The 21332-nt window shown below is 40.5% G+C and overlaps 1 protein-coding gene across 1 annotated transcript in view; it reads right to left on the reverse strand.

Annotated features, from left to right (window-relative positions):
* The window catches only part of c19h20orf194 (chromosome 19 C20orf194 homolog), a 35279-nt gene that overhangs the window by 3404 nt on the left and 10543 nt on the right, over positions 1 to 21332 (reverse strand). Inside the window, exons 12-36 of the mRNA XM_012872132.3 lie at positions 20005 to 20041; positions 19813 to 19897; positions 19659 to 19735; positions 19526 to 19570; positions 19323 to 19368; positions 19106 to 19217; positions 18797 to 18867; positions 18636 to 18683; positions 18427 to 18517; positions 18215 to 18318; positions 17581 to 17724; positions 16581 to 16666; positions 16360 to 16461; positions 14567 to 14684; positions 14326 to 14414; positions 14113 to 14229; positions 13799 to 13924; positions 9218 to 9255; positions 8757 to 8892; positions 7032 to 7118; positions 6259 to 6365; positions 5905 to 5979; positions 4080 to 4267; positions 3920 to 3985; positions 118 to 211 (exon numbers count right to left, since the gene is read on the reverse strand). Coding sequence (XP_012727586.2) covers positions 118 to 211; positions 3920 to 3985; positions 4080 to 4267; positions 5905 to 5979; positions 6259 to 6365; positions 7032 to 7118; positions 8757 to 8892; positions 9218 to 9255; positions 13799 to 13924; positions 14113 to 14229; positions 14326 to 14414; positions 14567 to 14684; positions 16360 to 16461; positions 16581 to 16666; positions 17581 to 17724; positions 18215 to 18318; positions 18427 to 18517; positions 18636 to 18683; positions 18797 to 18867; positions 19106 to 19217; positions 19323 to 19368; positions 19526 to 19570; positions 19659 to 19735; positions 19813 to 19897; positions 20005 to 20041 — 2289 coding nt within the window. The remainder of the gene's footprint in view (positions 1 to 117; positions 212 to 3919; positions 3986 to 4079; positions 4268 to 5904; positions 5980 to 6258; positions 6366 to 7031; positions 7119 to 8756; positions 8893 to 9217; positions 9256 to 13798; positions 13925 to 14112; positions 14230 to 14325; positions 14415 to 14566; positions 14685 to 16359; positions 16462 to 16580; positions 16667 to 17580; positions 17725 to 18214; positions 18319 to 18426; positions 18518 to 18635; positions 18684 to 18796; positions 18868 to 19105; positions 19218 to 19322; positions 19369 to 19525; positions 19571 to 19658; positions 19736 to 19812; positions 19898 to 20004; positions 20042 to 21332) is intronic.

Here is a 21332-nt window from a genome sequence, read left to right on the forward strand (position 1 = left end):
TGTCTGTTTTTGGCTTTAGGTTGAATTCAACCTGATGAGCTTTTACTAAGCCTGAGTGACATATTGGGATCAACTGGCAATAGGCAGCAGCATGAAGGCACCCATTTAAAAGGATACTGGGATGGAAGCTTCTTTTTTCTCCAAAGATGTCAACGTATTGATAGCCGTTGTAGAAATAACCTGGTGGCAGAGGGTCCAGGTGTCGGGCCATCTGTCGAGAGACAAGTAAAAATACCATTCCATCATCCCAGCAGAAATAAAATAGTATAAAACAAGCAAGCAGGTCACGTGCACTGTTCCCCAGATACTTAACTCTTGCAAAAGTGTTTTGCAAGAGTTAAGTGATTTCTAAAAATAAATTGTAACATTGCAACCACAAACTTCAAAGTATTTTATTGTGTTTGTATTTAATTTTGAAATTGTGGAATGAGCTCCTGCTGGTGGTCAGATGAGCCCGATCATTGTCTGTTTTTGTTTAAAAACTGATTATTTTTCATTGGCCTTCAACTTAGAGTGAGATAATATTTGTCTTAAAACTGTACTTTCCTTTTAATTGCATATTTGTTTTACTGTTTCATTGTTATTTTTTGTTTTTATACATGTACAGCACTTCGGTCAGTTACTATGTTACATTTTAAGTGTTTATGAAATAAATATGGTATGGTGATTTTATGCCAAAGTCTAAGACAAAGTAATGTATAATGAAGCGGAAGGAAAAACAATAGTTTAGCTGCTTTGCAAACAAAGATCCCTTACGCAAAATCCAGCGCTACCAGTTGCCTTCGTAAGTCACCTGATGAAAAGAGTACATACACATGTACCGTAATTTATTCCCAGTATAAATCCAGCTGCTCTGTGGAAGAGGGAAATGTTTCTTCGACAACATTAGCGAACAAACAGCATCACCAAAATAGAGAGACAGATTCCAGTTCAGAGATAAAGTTGTGGAGAAGTCTAAACCATTTGGAAACAGAAGGAGTGAAAGGTAACTGTAATCCTAGCAGCATATAGTCGTCCACTTAAACAGACCGATAACCAGCGATATAAACAAACTAATGTCCATGTACTGGAAAGCTAACAGCAAACCTACGGCTCAAGTGGGCCAGACTGGTGACAGGACAACTATCAGGATATATGATCTTTGTTGAAGAGTGTTGAGAAAAAACCCTACTGCTAACAGAATGCCAACAGAAACCCTGTTCACAGTTTACAACAAATCCATGTAGAGACACAGGCTAAACTGTGGAAGAACGTACTCTGGTCAGATGAGACCAAAATCTAACACTTTCACCAAAAGGGTGAACACCGTGGTAGAAACCGACCACTGATATCATCCTGAAAACATCTCCATGTTCCACCACATTCCCTTCTGTAAAGAAGTACGGGCAAAAAGAAAAAATTTTGTTTGCACGCAAACAACCGGATGTGTCAACAATGAACTGACGGTGGAAATGAGCTCAACGGCAGCTGTGCGACACACATTTCTAGACTTTTTGGCACTTTTGACGACACCTAGAGGGAATGCTGCGAAACTGATGATGTTAAAACTGCGCGGTCCAGACACATGGTGGACAATTCATCTATCCTTGGGTTTGTAACAGCGGGAGCACCTTTTAAAGCATGTGCACAGAGACGTGGAACAGCTCTTTATAGGGATAACAACAATGGCTTGATTATTATTATTAATATTATTATTATTAGTAGTAGTATTGGACAGTTTTTACACTGAAGAGAGTGTGTATTTATTGACCAAAAGGATTTTATGGTGATGTAGACCACTTTTGGGGCCCAGAGCCCCAACCTGTCTGCTCTCTGCTGCTGACCCTGCTGGGGTTCCTAAGTATTTGAACTGGACCTAGCAGACTGATTAGAACCATGCCAGTCCAGACTGAGATTAGCCATGTCAGCTTTGTGGAAAGAAGTCATGGACATCCATGACTTTCATCCAATCTGGTGTTGTGATGCAGAAGTGCTTTCAGCCAACACTGTGGTGGGGTGTCCTGCATGGTTGGCTCATTCTAAAGACCAGCATGGTATGGAAGTGATTACAAGCTGGCACTATGTGGGATCGGTGGTGTTTAGGAGAGTACATTTATTTAACAGTCTCAATATTACTTCCACTGATGGACATTGAGACTGTGCACCTGTGGGAAGGGCAAAGACTCCATTCGTCTTTATGGTGTAGTGTCCCGTAAAGGGTAAGACTGAGTCGCTTTCTGTTTTTGTTGGTTAAACTAGAATTTAAGACTGTTCTACTAAGCCCGAGAGTGCCTCTGATTATAACAGTTATGTGAATAAACATGTGCACGAGGATTGAAATTCTGCAGTCTCACTCTCGTGTCCAATATATGGCAGAGATCATTAATGGAAAATTAATAATGAGCATAAAATATAAGCAGTCTCTGTTTATACACGACCCATTTAGGAGCTTCTCCAACTCGCATCTTAGGACGTTGTTCTTCCCGTAAGAAGACAGGAATTTGGACCGTGCAGTCAGGAGAATCACACATTAAGGACTTATTTTTAACCATTTGCATACGTAATTAAAGCCATATGCTCAATTCCAGGTTAAGGCGGGAGGTACAAAGGAAATTAATGCGTATGCACAGTTTTCTATATCTGGATTTTGTGTGTATAGAGCCTTTTTGTGATTCAGAGTACACCATGTTTTAGTAGCTAATCTATGCACGCCTGCACATGGGGTTCCTAGTCACTAGATTTTTAAAAACCGGTAGAAAAATATCCAATTTTTTCAGCAGGCAGAGAAGCTGGTCAGAGTTGATGGGAGGATAGATGGAGCCAACTACGGGGCAATCCTGGAGGGAAACCTGATAGACTTTTACCTTCAGAGGGTAAACATTCAGCCCAGAGCTACAGTGTGTTGGCACAGATCAAAGCATATTCACGTTATAAAGGCCAAGGCAAATTCCACACCCAAATCTAGGCGAGAATATGTAGCAAGACATAAAAACTGCTGTTCATCTGACTGAACTCGGGAGATTTTTCTAAAACGAATAAGCTAAATTTTCTCTGGATGTACAAAGTCAGTGGAGACATATCCCCCAAGGACTTTTAGATGCAATAGTAAAAAATATTATTCGACAATATATTGACTTGGACTGTGTGTGTGTGTGTGTGGGGGGATAAATGCATGAGAGATTCCTCCTTGCAAGACATTTAAAAATAAAGGACTGCTTTGTTTTTGTCTATTGCATGAAATGCAAACTAAATATATGAAGCTTGTGGTTGTAACGTGACAATTTTATAACGTTTATGGACTGATTTTTCCTGCATTAAAACAAAAATATAAAAGAAAGGAATAATGTGAATAAATATTTTTCTCCATCTGAGTGATGGCTGACTGATGTGTTGCAAAACCGCAGAGCTTTTCTGTGCCGTGTCTGCTCTAACTGCTCCACAGGGGGAGAAAAATGTCTGACAAGATGCCAGAAAGGAACCAGAAATCATCCGCTCAGAACCCGTTTATGGAGCAAAAGTATGCAGGGTAACATACTTTCAAATGGAATTAAAGATTGTTTAGCTTTTTCACCAATAACATGATTCAGTTTCAAGTAGAACAAATAAAATAAGCATTACGTTTCAGGATTGTTAGGACTGTCCAACAGTAATCCTAAAACCAACCAACCAAACAACTGTGTTTTAGTCTCCTATCAGAAAGCCCTAAGCGGCACGGTGACCTGTAATTTTCTGTCACAAACATCACATCTGGGCTTTTGTTTTCAACTGGTCCCTCTCTGTTTTCCTGAAAGTAATAATGTGATTGTTCTAAAAAAAAAAAAAAAAGGAGTGTAAAAAACACTGTGCTGATTATCTGGGAGCAGGAAGGTGGGTGTAGCCTTTTGATTCAAGTGGTCAAGGACAAAAGGCTGGGAAACCCAAAGCTATACAATACACTCACATGTATGCTCTGGATTTCTTGTGCTGACAGGGTGTTTGCAGTCTTCTTTGTTTTCTTGGCCTGCCTCTTTAAACATCAAAGAACAACACAGCTTTCACTCTCTTTATCAGCCTTAGACTGTACTCTGACAGGTCAAGCAGCTGTGGAGGACATTACCAACCTGTTTGGTGCACAGTCTCAACCAGACCTTCAGCTCCTCCTGAGTGAGACCAACACCGTCAAAGATCAGGAAGCAGGGCGTGCTGGTCTCTTTGGGGGCTGCGGTCAGAGAGTCGGCGCTCTTGTCTGGGACGATACTCAGGCTCCCGCTAACTGCATTATAGCGCACATCCACCGTTCGATCTGAGTCTAGAGGTTTTGGAGATGGCAGAGTTTATATTCAAGTCTCACACACCTTGCGTAACACCTGCCCTGACAGCGATTCGCAGCGCCAGCAGTGTTCATGCTTTAGCATTCATAGAGCATTTATTATGAACATTTCCTAATAAGCTACATCTACAGGTATACTATGAAATATTGAAAAAGTTCAATATTTGAGAAAGTGAATCCCGAACATCATATAGATTGATTACACATAGAGTGAAGCATTTTAAGTCCTTTTATTCTTGTAATAATGATGATTATCACTTAGAGATGATACAAAATCCCAAAATTCTGTGTTTATTTATTCTGAACTCCCGTTTGATCCTGAGAGGTTTCGCAAGATTTCCCATGTGACACCTGAATGATCCTGAGTGAAATCTGTTCGAGTGTGATGTGTTGTGCTCGGCGTCTGATGGGACGCCACACACGAACAGATTTCACTCAGGATCATTCAGGTGTCAGTTGGGAAATCTTGCGAAACCTCTCAGGATCAAACGGGAATTCAGAATAAATAAACATGGAAGACGAGGAAGAATAATGGTGACAGTTTGCGGACTGATTTTAACAGAGAAAAAACATAAAAAGAAAAGGCGTTAGTTAAAGGAATGGAGACAGCATGAACAGGGGGGCTCTACGTTTGCTGCACTAGGATATAGAGGTGTGGTGCGTGTTTTTTTATTTTTTTTTGGTGGGGGGGCTCCCACACACGGCAGGAACATCGCTTAAGACAATCTTACGAGCCACCCCGATAGTCGGGGTCTCTCGGGCTAATCATTGGGTTGATTATCCTGCCGCGTGAACCAGGCTTTAGATCCGATACCTACATTTAATTGTTTTGTATATACTTGTAGAACTTTACAGATTGTGCACTTTTTTATATATATATATATATATATATATATATATATATATATATATATATATATATATATATATATATATATATATATATATATATATATATATATTAAACTGACTAAAACTAGACCAAAACAATTGTATCACAAAAACGGATAAGTGTTTTCATCCAAAAGACTAACATTAAAAATGGCTGCCAAAAACAACACTGTCTGCATCTTGCTCAGAGAGATCTGTGCAGATATTAGTTGGTGTGTATCTCTATATTTCAGCCTGTTTGTAACATTTTGAGCTTTTCTGGATTTTGAGAAAATCTGCTTTAAACATCAGTGCGCCTAATTATTTCAGTGAAGTTTCTCATCTAAGGTTAAGGTGCTGATGCATGCAGGGAGGCTGCTGTGCATCTCCCTGCAGGCATCAGTGCTCGTTCTCCTGCCTCGACTCAACACAAGTCTTCAAACTCAAAGTGTAGGACATGCATGGAGGAAACTAAACCAACAAACTATGAGTTGAACTCTACACACCAGACAACAACTCAGCAGTATTCCTACCATCAGGAGCTTCTCGCCTGCTGAGGACGCAACTTTTGCTAGTAATGGTTACCAGAAGTGAGACAGGCAAATTATATCAAGGACAGACATCATATTTGTGAAGGGTTTCTTAAGCAAGGTTCTGGAATGCAGAATTTGATCTGGATAGGTTCCCAGTCAACAAAATGTGTGATGCATTAATTATTTAAAAAAGAAAGTTCAATAAAATCCTACCAGAAAATCTGACTTTCCCCCAAATGTTATAAACATTTCCTCTGAACGGACTGGACTTCAATGATGACTTGATTGCTGCAGAAAAAACAAGACAGTTTTCCCAATTAGTTTTGGCAATTCATAAAAATCATCCAAAAAATATCAATAAGCAATTTACTAAAAACTAAGCATTCTGGAGCAATAAAAGTGACTTTACAATAAACACTCAGACTAAACCGCTCTGCCAGGTGCTCCCATATGTGGAGGAAAAGGCAGCTTATGTAATAACAAAGCCCTGCCAGCTCATATCTGGAACTTCTGTCACATGCAAGAATGTAAAAAGGAGGGGCTGGGCAGCTTTTTTTTCCATCTCACCTTTACAGCGGGTGACAAACAGAGGCCTCTCTAGGGGCCGGCTGAAAGCTATACGCTGCTGGGTGACGGCCACGGTCCCTGAACCGGAGAAGAAGCGTCCTTTGCACCTGGAACGCACAACGTGTGCACATTTCACAAATGGTGAGAAAGTTAGGGCTAGCGCAGGTCATGTGTTCGGGCTACATTTCATATTTAGCTGGGAAGCTGTTTACTGCAGCAGTTGCTCTCAAGAAAAACGGTGTTAATGATTTGCGGGTAAAACCGTAGCCGGTGACAGTAAACCTGCTCTTTTTTCCCCCCCTCATTTTTAGCCAAAAAAAGTTTCCTGTCTTACTTTATGAGCTTAGGAACGGCGTGACTCATCCCCAACATGCACAAACACGAACAGAGCACACAAATTACTGCCTGCGGATAAGCACATTAAAAGGCTCCGGCCAGATAGTGTGTGTATGATCTGACGGGAGGGTTTAGCAGAGGTTCATATTAGGCTGACCACTGAGGCATGAGGGCTGACTGGCCCGAGTCCAAAGAAAAAGAGACCCCCCCTGTGTGTACATGGCAACTGCACAGCCAACTGCTTGTTACTGTGCAGCCAGCAGGCTACTGGTGACAGAACACAAGATGCCCTGAGGGCCTTTTCCAGCAATCAGCAGCCAATACCCCCACCACGACAGATGAGTGGCAATTAAACTAAAAGGAAGCGGGTCGGAGGAATCAGTCTGTGGCTGAGCGGCCAACATGTTGAGCGTGGTGACAGGAAACACACGTCTTACCATCCAGGGTAGAGGACGTAACGTGCTCTCAGCATCTGCGTCTCGCCGAAGCTGCTCTCGGACAATATCAGACTCACATCTTCATTCCTTATTGAGGAAGAAACAGTAGAGATCAGTTGCTTAACACGTCTTTCAACACAATTACAGCAGAAATCATTGCAGCACTGAACAAAAAAAAAGACGCCATGCCTTACAGTGCCTTGCAGATGTATTCACACCCCTTGGGCATTTGAAGTGTGTCACATTAAAACCACAAATGTATTTTACAAAATACGTCGACAAAACAGCGCATAACTGAAGATGGAGAGGAAATGATGCACTTTTTTTTTTTTTTGAATTTTCAGCTAATATTAATCTAATAAAGTGTGGTGTGCATTTCTATTAGGCTTCCACAAGTCAACCCCCATTGTCTGAAATTACCGCTGTGTCTTTACGTCCTACCATTTACCCGCTTTTCCCATCTAGAGAGCATTCTTAAAAATATTTCAAGCTCAGTCTGAATTAATGGTGTCTGTGAAAACCCAGCATTTTTAGGTCTGTACACGGCGTCTCAGCTAGCTTTAATTCTAACATAGATATACTTTCCTGTGGAAAGGTTAACCCATGGGGACTGTCTTAAGTCTTTTGCAGCCTTTCTTCCATGACTGCCCTGTATTTAGCTCCATTTATATTTCCATGGACTCTGCTGGAGGAAGCAGTCTCAGCTGAAGGAAGGCCTCCCATTAGCATGATGCTGCCACCGCCACGTTTTATGGAAAAGATGTGTGTTCAATGGGATGTCCTGTCTTTTACCTAACACAGACTTGAAGTATACGGCATATAGTCCAAACAGTTCAGTTTTAGGATCATCTGACTCAACCACCGTCTGCCATGCCAAGTCGGACTTCTTTTGACTTTCTCCCAATGATAGATTTCTTCTTATTAGTTTTCCATGAAGGCTAGATTTATGGAGTGCAAACTAACAGTTGCCCTGCTATCAGATTTTTCCAGCCAAGCTGTGGCTCACTGATGCTCCTCTCTAATTACCATAAACCTCTTGGCTGCTTCTCTGACTAATGCCCTCCTTGACCTGAATGTCAGGTTTAGGTCTGCTGTTCTGACATATTCCTTCTATTAGGACTGATAGATTGGGCAGTCTAAAGCCTTTAATGTAGTTTTATAACCTAACTCCCCATTTAGACAGGTCTAGGTTAAAGTTCAGGAGGAGTTTAATGCGTTCCTCGGTCTTCCCGATGGGGTTTGTACATTAATGTTCTTCTGAAGCCTCCACTGAACAGCGGTATTTATAAAGAGATTGAACTGAAGAGTGGACTCCACTGACAAATTTGCCGACTTCCAGAGGCGACATTCTGCACTGCATTTCATTTAGGGGTATCAGAGCAAAAGAGCCCTGAATAGAAATTAACCATTAGATGACCGTCAATTGTGTTTTGATCTATCACGTAAAAGCCCAATAAAACACATCCCACTTTGTGGTTGTAACATGACAAAACCTTATGGGGTATAAATACTTTAGCAAGGCGCTGCGTCTCCAAAGTAGGCAGAATGCTGCAGGATGTTCATTACGAACTACATTCTGGTGCCAAACGAGCGGTACTCTGACCCAACGGGTTTAAAAATAGACGTACAAAGCTGAACAGAATGCAGCCGGTGAATATTTTAGGCAAAGATAAAAGAAGTCAAACGACTGTTTGCAGCATTGATCATGATTCTGTGGGCGCCTACCTGGTGACAGCTCCTCTTTCTGCCAGTATGAAGGCAGCGGTGGGGTTAGCGGAGCGTACCAACTGCTGAACATGCTGCATGAGAGGGTGCTTCTCCTCTGCTGTCAGCCCCGTGAACACCACTGTACTCACAATACCTTGCATACAACACAGCACAGTGAAAACGGGAACTCAACAGGAATATGGATCTCTTTCCTGAAAATACAAAAGCCTGCCTGTCTTGCCACGACTGAAATGCCTTATTTTACACTACGTTTGATTTACTGCCATTTTTTGTTGCTTTGTTCTTTTTGGGAAAAGAAAAAAAATCTTAAGTGACACTTTTATTCCTTTCGGTGACTTGGAAAATATCACACGTCATAACAAATTTTGAAGAAAAGACAAAAAAAAGGGCATGGGAGTATTTTCATACTGTGCTCAACCATAATCTTTCTTGTTGTTGTTGAACACAGCAGGACTAACCTTGACTGCACTGTTCCAACAGCTTGGGGAAAGCAAACCTGAAGTGAAAGACAAGAGACAGAAGAACTCGGGTTAAATTCACAAGTCACTTCACAAAGCAGGAACCGACCGGCAGACATACTAATACATCTCTGTGACTAAACCAAGTAATTCCATGTTACTGACCTCGGTTCGTGAGTGGATTATCTATCACAGGGATTTTCTTTTTGGATGACATCAATATTTTGATGGGCTACCGACTAATGTAAAAGCTTTCTTTAATCATAATCGCATATTTTATTATCATAATTTAGCCTTGGCTTTCAGTCCAATCTGAGTCATAGAAATTCATTTCTGGTTGGCCAAGTGTTCCGGCTACCACCACAAAAAGCTCTTAGACACCCCGCAGGCTAAAAGGCTCGGTAATTAGAAGGTCATTTATCTTTGCTGTCTCGATGTAATGAACTGCTTTTATCCATCAAAAAGAAGAGATCATGTCTGACTGATGAGCTTCATTCGGAAGAGTGCGTTGATTACAAATGTGGATCTGGGGGATTAAAGAACTACGCTGAAGGGTTGAAAAAGAGGTCGGGCCTAAGCAGAGCTGGAAACTGAAAATTGGGATGTGTGTATGTATCTACCCCCTTTGCTATGAAGCCCCTGAAAAGTCTTCAAAAGTCTCATAAATGGTGAAATGAAGTCCACCTGTGTGCAATCTAATTGTCACATGACCTTTTCTGAGAGGCCTTAGAGGCTGCAGCACCACTAAGCAATAGGCAACACACCAGGAAGACCAAGGAGCTCTCCAAACAAATTGTTAAGTACAAGTCAGGGTGGGGTTAGAAAAAAAATATCCACATCTTTGGTGTTAGCCCATAGCACCATCAAATCCATCACTTTCAAATGGAAAGCACATGGTACCACAACAAACCAGCCTAGAAAGGTCCGCTCACTAGAAATTACAGACCGGGCAAAGAGGGCATTAATCAGACAGGCGCCGAGACCAGAGGTCACCCTATAGGAGCTGCAGAGGTCCACAGCAGACTGGAGGATGTGTTCATGGGACAACAATAAGCCATAAAGAGCGGGGCTTTATGGAAAAGTGGCCAAGAAAGGCATTACTTGGTGTTAGAATAAAGGCGGCATAATTTGAGTTTGCCAAAAGGCACGCGGGCAATTCCCCAAAAGTTTGAAGGAAGGAGCTCTGGTCAGATGGGACCAAAATTTACATTTTTGGCCACTAAGGAAAACGCTAATTCTGGTGCAAACCCAACACATCCCATCACCTCAAGAACACCGTCCTTACAGTAAAACATGGTGGTGGCAGCATCATGCTGTGCAGATGTTTTTCAGCAGCAGGGACGGGGCCTGGATGGATGGTGTGAAATACAGGGATGTTCTGGAGCAAAACCTGTCTGTCCGCCTGGGATTTCAGACTGGGACAGAGGTCCAGCTTCCAGCAGGACAATGACCAGAAGCAGAATGCTAAAGCAACACTTGACTAGTTTAAGAGAAAAGATTTAATCGTGGCTAATGGGGGATGATGACACAGTTATGCATGCTAATGTATGCCTCACAAAAAAATAAATAAAAAAATCACATCTGCAAACTCAAACCATCCATTTTCATTCCAGGTTATGAGGAAACAAATCATGAAAAATACAGGGGGGTGGGGAAGAGGGTGTTTACATGGCACTGTATGCAATTTTTGGCAACAGGCTTTATGATGAGGTTTATTTACAATTCCTATCAAAATAAATTATCCAAGTTTTTTTTTTTTTTTTTTACCAACGGACCAATTGTGCCATTGAGAGTTTTAAAAACAGTAGTGTTATATTATTTAGATTCAACATTTCTGTCATTTCTCTGGTTCCTCTGACCCTTTTTTCTTAGGTCCTTTGTCATCTGTGCCTCGTTTTAAATAGGGCAATTGTTAACTAGGAGGAATATCTAATTTTCCAACTTTTGTCGAGCAAATTCGCCGCCATCGCTAAAAAGCAACCAGACCCCAACAGTTCGCCAAAGCTTCTAGATCAGGACGCACAAAAAAAGAAAGAAAAACATCCTGTAAAACGTATAGAGACTGAACTAATCTTTATGTTAAGTATAGGGGTCTTGGTCCTGCAGTCAAAAGCCTCCTAATAGTTAGAGTGCAATGTCATGTTGTGTGTAACAGCTCTATCAAACTACAGCAGCGAGAAGCACTGTAAGCTGCATCTAAAGCCAGGAACAAAAGTAGAGTGAAATTAAATGCAGGGCTGATCCTCTCTGATAAAAAAGAAAAAGAAAAAAAAAGGTCCAGCCTCTAGCTTTAATAGCTCAAAGTGTCATGTAACCCTGTTCGGGAAGCATCCTGTGATCTAACAAATTTATCAGCAATACAGTCCAATCTTTAATCTTCTTGTCTAAAATGTTACTTGAAAGCACAAATACTGATTTGTTTTAGCTTAACTGTTATGACTTTGCACAAAAAGCCAGAAAACAGTGCCTGGCAAAAACAATTCCCAACCCTTGAAATGTTCATGAAATCATACATGTATTTAATGAGCTTTAACTTCAGAGACCAACACAGAGAGGCACAAATTTGTGAAGCGAAAGGAAAATTATTTTCTTGATTTACAACACAAGTAGGGTCCATCTGTCTGTGACAAGTGGTAAAAAAACAACATTAGAATAGTTTGTTTACGGTTTGCCAAAAGCTATGGAGAAGACATAGCAAACATGTAGAATAGCAAAATGCTGCGATGAGGAAAATCAACACGGAATATCAAGAACACACCACTCCTATAGTGAAAGATGCCAGCATCATGCTGTAGGGATGCTGCCATCAATCAGGGAGGGACAGGGAAGCTCAGAGGTGATGGGAAGGTGGATTGAACCAACAAAGGACATTCCTGAAAGAAAACCTGTCAGAGGTGGTGAAATTCCTGAGACTGGGGCCTGGAGGCGCAATTTTAAGTAGAATAACAACCGTAAACATACAATCACAGCTACGATGAAATTGTTTAGAATGCATTTTCAAGTGTTGGAATCCAGACCAAAATCCATTTAAAAACTGGTGTTTAGGGTTGCTGTTCTCCATCCAATCTGACTCAGCTTTAGATGATTTGCAAAGAAGAATGGACTGAATATTCATTAGCAAAGCCAGCAGACACATGCCCTCAAAAGAGCTGTAACTGCAGTAAAAGAGGTTTTCTGCAAAGTATTAACTCTAAGGGGCTGAAAAAAAAATGGAGACCCATTTTCACAAATTTATTTATAACAAATGTAAAGATCATTCATCATTTCCCTTTCACTAGAAAATGATGCATTACTTTCTGTTAGTTTATCACAGAAAATCCAAAGAAAATTGTGGTTATAATGTTCTAAAACATAAAAAAAACCTAATGTACATAGGTACTTCTGCAGGGCCATGGTTGTCTAGGTATGGGTGTTCTTTTTTTAGCAATACCTTTTTCTTCAAGAACCATATTGCTGAGTAGAAGCTGGAAATGAAACTACTGGCTTGTAGGTCGGGATGGGTACCGAAACCCGGAATCAAAACGGCCCCGGGGCCACATGTGGTGGTTTTTGTGGGCCGACAAGCTTTAGCCTTATCGGTCCTCTTAACGGTATTGGGCACGGTGAACTCTGTGGCACACCGCAGATTGTGCTCATACTGTCAGTGGCGCGGATTCCACTCAGGTATGTGGGGCTTAAGGACATATTCTACTTTTCATGAAGGCTCCAACTCAAACATCATTTTGTTACCAATCCCTCCTCCTTACGATGTACACCTGCAGGGGGGACTGTTGGGGGGGGTTAACGTTCGGCTCTCACTTGTTCGCCTTGCTAGCTCATCCAACATAAGGAAAGGTGCCCGGCTCGCTGATAAAGGTACAATGGCAGACCGCAAAAAAGGTCTAAAGTTTGGCTTTACATTTCCAAAATAGTTGTCCACAACGCACGCACTGCAATACCAGCTTTACTTGCGAAGGCGGGAACACAAGTCATTTGACAAAACACCTCACGAATGTGCACCGCATACAAACAGAAAAGTGCAAAGTGTTCAACCGCCCGAGTGCAGCAACAAGCTCTGCCTCTGAATCACATCCAGCAGCTAGCTAGCTAGCATGTATGTATGTATGCACGCAAAGCAAACGCATGAAGCTTTGACATATGTTTGCATTCATTCTTGCATTTAATAAGTGCACCACGTTCTAATCATGTTTAAAACAAACAAGAAATGCATGTGTAGTGTAAAAATTATTTGCACATTTAATATGGGGCTCCTAGACGGCCCAAAGGCAACGTCTTCTCTTTTGGACAGGGCAGTTTCTTTAGTAATATCTACAATTATACAACATACCTTTTATTTAAGTCTTGTCTGTCATTGTGTTTTCACCCTTTTTTTTATTAAAAAAACAAAACAAAAAAAGGTATTGATAAAGTATTGGAACGATAAGGAGTATCATTAAGGAGTAGTAGTATCGTTAAGTCCTTAAGGATTCCCATCCCTACTTGTAGGTGGATAGAAAATGATGGAATATTGTAATGATGTGAAAATTCGGGCTCCAGTGGCTACTTTCTAATCGTAGCAGAATTGTGTCCCTGAAACCTTACCGATGTTCCATGCACGACGCGAGTGGGTTCACGCAGGCAGTGACAGCACCAACGGTGAAACAGCCTTGGACATCTGGATCTGGATGGAAGAGCACCGCCTGGACAACATCCAAAACATCTGTGTATCTAAACCGGGAGAAAATAAATCCAGTATGTCAAATCTTCCTTAAGAGTCAATTATAAAAGAAAATATTCACCAAAAAAAAAAAAACAATAATTCTTTCTGTAACAGCAATTAAAATAGAAGTGATACAAGCAGCGTTTTCTCCCGTTTTGCTGGATCGGTTTCTTTCGGATCGGATCTTTTTTCTTACCCGGGTGTAAGCAGCAACAGGCGAGGCTTAACTCGTTCTCTTTGGCTCTCTAGGAAGCTCGACAAATACTGCTGGAGGTGTGAGACTGAGAAGCTGTCAGGTTCATACACCACCCACCTATGTGTGTAATGAATAGAGACATTTGTATTGTGTTTGTTTTGGTTGTAAGCGGTGTATCTGCTGTGGTCGTTTATCTATGGAAAAATGGCTTACCTTCCGACATCCTTGTTCTGGTCCACTAAAAAGTTACAAAGGGTGCTCTTGTGGCTTCCTGGTAGTCCGGTGATTATGTTAATGGTAACCTTTCAATTGATTAAAAGATTGTTTTAATTGGTTTGGATTTATAATAATTAGAAACAGGAAATCAAAGAGGTAACTGAGGAAAGTGCTGTTAGTGTAAAGATATTTTTTTTTAATGATCGAAATTCACCAAACATTATGTCAGGGTTCTCACCTTGCATCCCTTCTGATGGGTTTTGTTCCTAAGCTCTGCAGAGGGGAACAGCGCCTCCAGGTGGTCGTACAGAATGGGCTCCTGACTGATGCTGCTTAAAGCAAAGTGTTGAAGAAACCTGGTAGAGGTCAAACCACAGTCTGCATCAGCATAAGCTCATAGGCAAAAAAAAAAAAGAAATAGTGCTGTTATCATACATTTTTAACAAAAGACAGACTTTTAATTTAAATTATGCCTAAGCAAGTTCCTTACCAGATTAAGATCTGGTTTAGCCTTTAGATATAGACACAGGCCTACTGATAAAGCTTTTTTCATTACTGCGAATCCAGAGATCATTTAAGGCTGAATTATGCAAAGGAGAGTGATTAACTTATCACTGCTGAATCCCAGGTGGGGATCCCAGGTGGAAATTTCGGCTGAGGGGTATGAGGTATAACAACACCACGAAAGAGCTTCAGTGACTTGCAAAAGTAAATCACACTGTATTGGGATTTTATGTGACAAACCAGAAGAAAAGTACCGCATAACTGTGAAGTGAAAGGAAAAATGATACATGGTTTTCAAATGTTTCTAAATAAAAACCTGAAATCTAAAAGCCGCAATAAAATCTGGTGCGGCCAATTGCCCTTAGAACTCCATCCATTCATCGTCTATACACATTTATCCTTGCAGGGTTGCGGTGGGGCGACGGGGTACACCCTGGACAGGTCGCCAGTCCATCACAAGGCAGCTTAGAAGTCATTCAACCTTATCACAGTGTTTTGTTTGATTGCACTGTATTAATACATGAGGCCTATGGTAGCTCTGGAGGTGATGCAGAGATCTACAGCTCAGGTGGGAAAAGCTGTTAACACAACAGCAAAAATGAAAGAAAGTGCTTAGGTCACACCAAAATGTAACTTTGTGGCCTACATGCAAATTACTTTCATCGCAAAATCACCCTGAACACAACATCCCTAATGGGAAACATGGTAGCGGCAGCATCATGCTGTGGGGATGCTTTTCTTCAACAAGAACAATGAGCTTAAACTTAATGGAAAGATGGATGGAGCTGGTTACAGCACAATCCTGAAAGGAAACCCAGAAAAATGCTGCAGACGTTCACCTTCTAGCAAGACAACCTGTAATACGAGCTACAACAGAATTCTGGAACAAATATTCATGTAGAATTAAATGCAACTGAGAATTTGTGGCAAGACACGGAAATTGATTTTCTTCATAGACTGATTTAATCCAATCTGAAATTCAGCTATTTTTGCAAAGACGAATGGGCGCAAATTTCAGTCCCTACATGTGCAAAGCTGTTTTCGACACGTCCTAAAGGCCTGCAGCTGGATTTACAGCAAAAGGTCATTCTACAAACACAAAACAAAAAACTGAAACCCTGAAACCTTTCCTTTCTTCACTTCACTTCTTACAGCCCATCCCATAAAGCTTAAATAAATTACATTAAACTATGTAATGAGACAAAATGTCAAAAAAAGGGTTACTAAACTTTTGCAAGGTACTGAAAAACTCAAAATAAGACAAAAAGTGCTTTCATGTCTATGATTTAGTCATACTGATGAAATTGCATTATGTTACCATCATCATTAAGCTACATGTTTATTGCACGTTCTTCTATCTCCTACTGTAAATGCACAATGTAAGAACTGTATAAACAAATAAAAAAGGCTTTAATGCCATTTAGATCATACTTATTAATGATTGAGCAATACTAGCATAAGGTTTATTACTTGCAGGATCCACCTCAGAGGCCCTAAGATTCAGTTTGCCACCCTGTGAGTACTAACATTTCCTGCCCTGGCAGCTTGGAGTGGGAAGTCTTAAGGCTGCCTTTGCGTTTTGCAACGGGCGGTTCTTGACTGTCATGAAGCTTCTGAACTCTGGCGTGCCTGAAAAAAAAAAAATACTACATTGCAATTTCTTTTGATATAATTATCGAACTTTTAAACAATTTTTAAACAATCATTTTATTTTGACTAAAACTAGAAGATAAACAAAACCTTCATACATGTTTCTTTGGTTTAAGGACAGCTGTTCTTGGTCCACAAGTTGCAAACTGAGTCCAGTTTCAGGATTTTTCCATGCTGGCAGAACCTACAACAGCGGAGGGGAGACGGTTTAATGAGATGATCTGTATCTCAAATCAGCGTACAAGGTAAAGGTCCAGAACATTTCCCTGTTACTGGAAAAAAGCTGAATGATCTCCATCCAGAGCCAGGTAGGTAGAAAACAGGAAAGTTCACAATAAAATGTAAATTCAAAAACACTTTATTAATGTCAAAGGGAAATGGAGAAAAATATTTAAAAAAAGGCAACTCTTGATCCACAAAAAGGAGGGGGGAGAATTGAAGTTCCTTAAAAAGATTTGCAGAATAAAAACAACATAGCTACTCCAACATGTAGCTTCAGCAGTGCAATTCTAGAATAAAAAAGGATTACAATACATTCCTAATGCAGGAACGCTAAATCGGCCTGAATCATTTAACAAAATTAAATGATTCAATAAGTATATAAATAGGCAGACCACTTGACCACCCTAACGGTAGACCCAAAGGGGCCCACCACAGATAACAGTCACAGTGCAGATAAAGGGGCTGGCTGCATGGTCAGAGAGCAGAACGGATCAAAGATCGATCACCCACTTATTTTCAACAACCCCACATTATGGCCGACTAAAATGACCCATTCTGACTGAGTGATTGTTGTATGTATAAAAAATGCATTACTTTGCCCAACATGCTAGCTGTTCTACAAAGATCTGGGTATGACTAAGTGATTTGCTTTCTCCTGCTGTTGGAAAGTATTATAATGAACATAACTGCACTACGACTTCAGGATTAGAGAATTCTGAAAAATCTCAGATAACAGATTTTAAGTCAGATTTTTTGTCTTTGATCATACTCATTAACCTTAAGAGTTCAACATCTGCAGTTTTACATAAAGATGAATCACATCCAACGTCTCTTGCCCCACAGACAGCATTAAACGACCCTGGCTTGACTTCTCACCTTGGCAAAGAAGGCCTTGTAACTCTTAGATCTAGGCTGCAGGGCAAAGACCAGACACTGATCAGAGCTGTGCAGAAGGAACGGAAGGTGTGGCAGCAGGCTTGACTCATACTCCACAAACAGAGAACCCACACCGCAGGAGTCCTGGTAAAATGAGGAAACATACATTAGATGAGCGTGAGAATCAGGGAGCCCATAGAAAACAGGCTTGTGATAAAGTGTTCACTCTCTTGCACTTTGGTCACCAAATCCTTGAGTTCAAAAAACACATTTTGTTATTTATATATATATATATATATATATATATATATATATATATATATATATATATATATATATATATATATATATATATATATATATATATATACACACATACACAAAATAGTATATAATGGTCAGATGAAAGGAAAATAATTTTCCTTAGTTTTAAAACTATTTACAGCAAACATTTGCTTGTTTTCGTTCACTTTACACTTAGGCACCATTTGTGTTGGCCTGTCACATAAAATTAGATGAACAGAAATTTAATGTGACACAATCTAAAAATAAGTTTAATGGTTGTGAATACTTTTGCAACCAGAGAAGGTACAAGTAATTGACAATTGGAAATGTACCAATAAAAAATACATACTGGAGCATAAAAGCTGATTTTACGGATGTGATCCTTTGTCAGAGTGATGCATCCTAATTGGGAGTGGATAAACAGGAGTCCCTCAGAGAAGAAAGTGATTTTACCTGCAGTTATACATGAGACAGAAAATAAGTTCCTTTGAAAAACTGGACTGATATATAATATAAGAATAAACCGAGTCTGAACTTCTGGCACTCGTGTAAGAGGTTCACCTTCCTCAGGTGAGCAGAGATGGCCACTGGAGAACACGTACGCAGAATCTGCTACGGTCAGAGAACCTCCTAGACAGCCACCATCCTCGCTCTGTTTGGGAAACACAATGTTTCACAAGGTTTTTATCTTGTCTACGTTAGTTTACATTGTGAAGAAAGGCTGGGGGAAAAAAATGGAAGTGTCTCGATAATGTCGAGCTTCTACTAACCTTAGCGACATGCAGGGCTTGTTCAGACTGCTTGACGTCAGATTCCATCTATAAACAGGACAATAAAAAAAAGCTATTTTTTAATATAAATACACGAGAGAAAAACAAATCGCTGCCAGATTTTAGATTAAACAAGGCTGTGTTTTCATCATGACACGCACCAGCCAGCAGGCGTAGCGAGGAACATTAGCAGTCAGGATGGTGTAGCAGCTGTCTGAGGACACAGTGCCATCTACAGAAACATAATCAGCAAAGCAAAAAAGCAAAAGATGAATGAGAAATGCAACGCTTGATGCAGGAAACAGAGCTATTTTTAGACTAGTTTCTGCTGTGCCACTGTGACTTTTGTCTTTTTCGGCTAACTGTGGCCTGTGGATTCATATTCCTTATTATATAAATCAAATTTCCTTTGTGGATTGAATCAGTAATCTATTCTAATAAGACTCAATCTAATCTAATCAAAAATGTACCTCTCTGTTGAATGTTGATGCTGGACTCCAGAAAAGATTCAGAGTAGACCACAGTGCCAAAGTCTCCCCTGTTTTCCTCTAGGTCTGGGATGTCGCTGACAATCAGGGAAGCCTTTAAGAAAGCAGAATAAGTAACAATAGTAGAAGCATAAAAAACACAGGCTATTTCATTGAGGTCCTAAAGTCTACTACAGAAAACATGGGTTTTGTAACTTACGGTTTTGACTAGATAACGGCTGTCTTCATCAGCCAGAGGAATTACACTGACAATTGGTGGAAAAGAGCTTATTAGAGTCTAAGTTGCACATTTATAAACAGTATATTGTGAAAACATTGATTTGATCGAAATAAAAATTAAAGGATTGTCAGCGGGCCGGCATGATATCCCAAAATGACAGGAAAAAGGGTTGGAAAACTTACATTCCTTGATTATTTGCAGCTTGAATGCTGAATTCACATTTGGACCTGCAGACCAAAAATGTGCAACAAAGAATTTTGTCTTGGATTCCAAAAAGGATGCTGCAGGAAAAAAGTGATGCGGGTAAATCCCTACCTGAGATGACCTCGATAGTGGCCTAAATTCATCAAGTCCAAGGTCAGAAAAAACGTGTTCACAGCAACATCTTTAGCCTAAAACCGATTGTTTTGATGAGAAACTGTTCATTTTCTAAAGCACAACATGGAAAAGCAGGGCAGTTTCTACTTGCCTTAGTGAAACTAGAAGTACTACAGTAGCATTTTATTCCAGACAGGACTCCTTGAACAGCAGCAGAATAAATCTGTGACAAAACTCTGAAAACAAAAGAAGAAAAGAGCCGAAACTCAGCATTTTTACATTCTGAAATAAACAACAAAAGACAACAGGAAGATCTATAAAGAGAAAAATAAAAAACACTCACAAGACTTCTGTTTTCTTTTGCTCTGTCGTCTGAATTCCTGTGGGGAAAACATTGCTATGTGAATGGAATACTGCATGTGCTAAAAAGAATAAAAGTGAATTGCTCATATGCGATGCGCATACACGTCCGAAAATTCTGGCTACCAAACAAACCCCGGTGTCACTAATTTATGTGGAGTGCAGGTAGCGGACGTGAACATAAGGCTCACAGGCTTTGGTCTTAATAAGCGTGCCTACAATGACCAGTGCACTATGGGCCACGTTCAATAGCTGTAATATGAACTTTATTGGATTTAACCGTGGCGGAAAAAACATGATTGCAAGGCTCCACTGAGTTCACCCAAAGACAGAAAACAGAAATGCTGTAGTAAACCTCCGTTCACTCTTCACAAGTTCCCGACAGAAAAGAAAGATCCAGACGGACGTTAAGGATGGACTAAAATGTCAAGGTTTTCACACGTTTATTGTGTCTAATCTTCATCTTTATGTTGCTATCTAATCTGGAAACCGAGGAGGCGGTCAGGCTCAGGTGGGCTGCCCTGTAGGTAATAGCCCACAGAGGAAGAGAGTAGAGACAGAACAAGGTGAGCAAAATAACATTTCTGCTGGGCTGATTGTATCACCTTTTAAATTCAAATGTGTCCAGGAATAACATAGAAAAGTTGATCAATATAGTATATGAACGCTCCGTGTCTAAATTAGCAGCGCCGTACGCCGTCATATCACTTCACTCACATTAATGTGGCCAAAACAACACTTTATTCAGGGTGATTGGGTTTTAGTGGATTAGAAGGCTGCGACAGACTGGTGACCTGTCCAGGGTGTACCCTGGATTTATCAGTGTCCAATCCATGAGATTTTATTTTATAGCCACACCCTACTTTAAACATTTGTTCCTCAGCCTTCACAATGCTTTTTGTTCTCTAATGTTCTCTAGCAAATCTCCAAGTCCTTTGCAGAACTGCTGGATTTATACTGAAATTAATTTACATAGAAGTGGACTTCATCTACCAATGAGGGGAGTTCTGAAGGGAATTTGCTGCTCAAGATTTCATGTAAGGCTGGTTCCCATGGCCCGATCTCCCCTTCTGACAGATGCTGACTGTCGGCACGGCTCTAAAGATAATCTTAAGAGATGTTCTTGCTAAGTGCGGTGTGTTAAGAGTGATGTGGTCTACTCGGTAGAACGTTGGGACCGCTCCGACCTGAAGGATTTTCAGCAAGTTGGATTGTCTTGCCCCGATATCCTAGAGTGGGCGGTTATCCGAGGACAAATGAGCAGGCAGCCTGTTAAATGTGATGTGTAGCCAATTAGAAAGAGAGGTGAGG

Source organism: Fundulus heteroclitus, chromosome 19 (genome assembly GCF_011125445.2).
Source record: "Fundulus heteroclitus isolate FHET01 chromosome 19, MU-UCD_Fhet_4.1, whole genome shotgun sequence".
In the NCBI taxonomy this organism is placed as follows: domain Eukaryota; kingdom Metazoa; phylum Chordata; class Actinopteri; order Cyprinodontiformes; family Fundulidae; genus Fundulus; species Fundulus heteroclitus.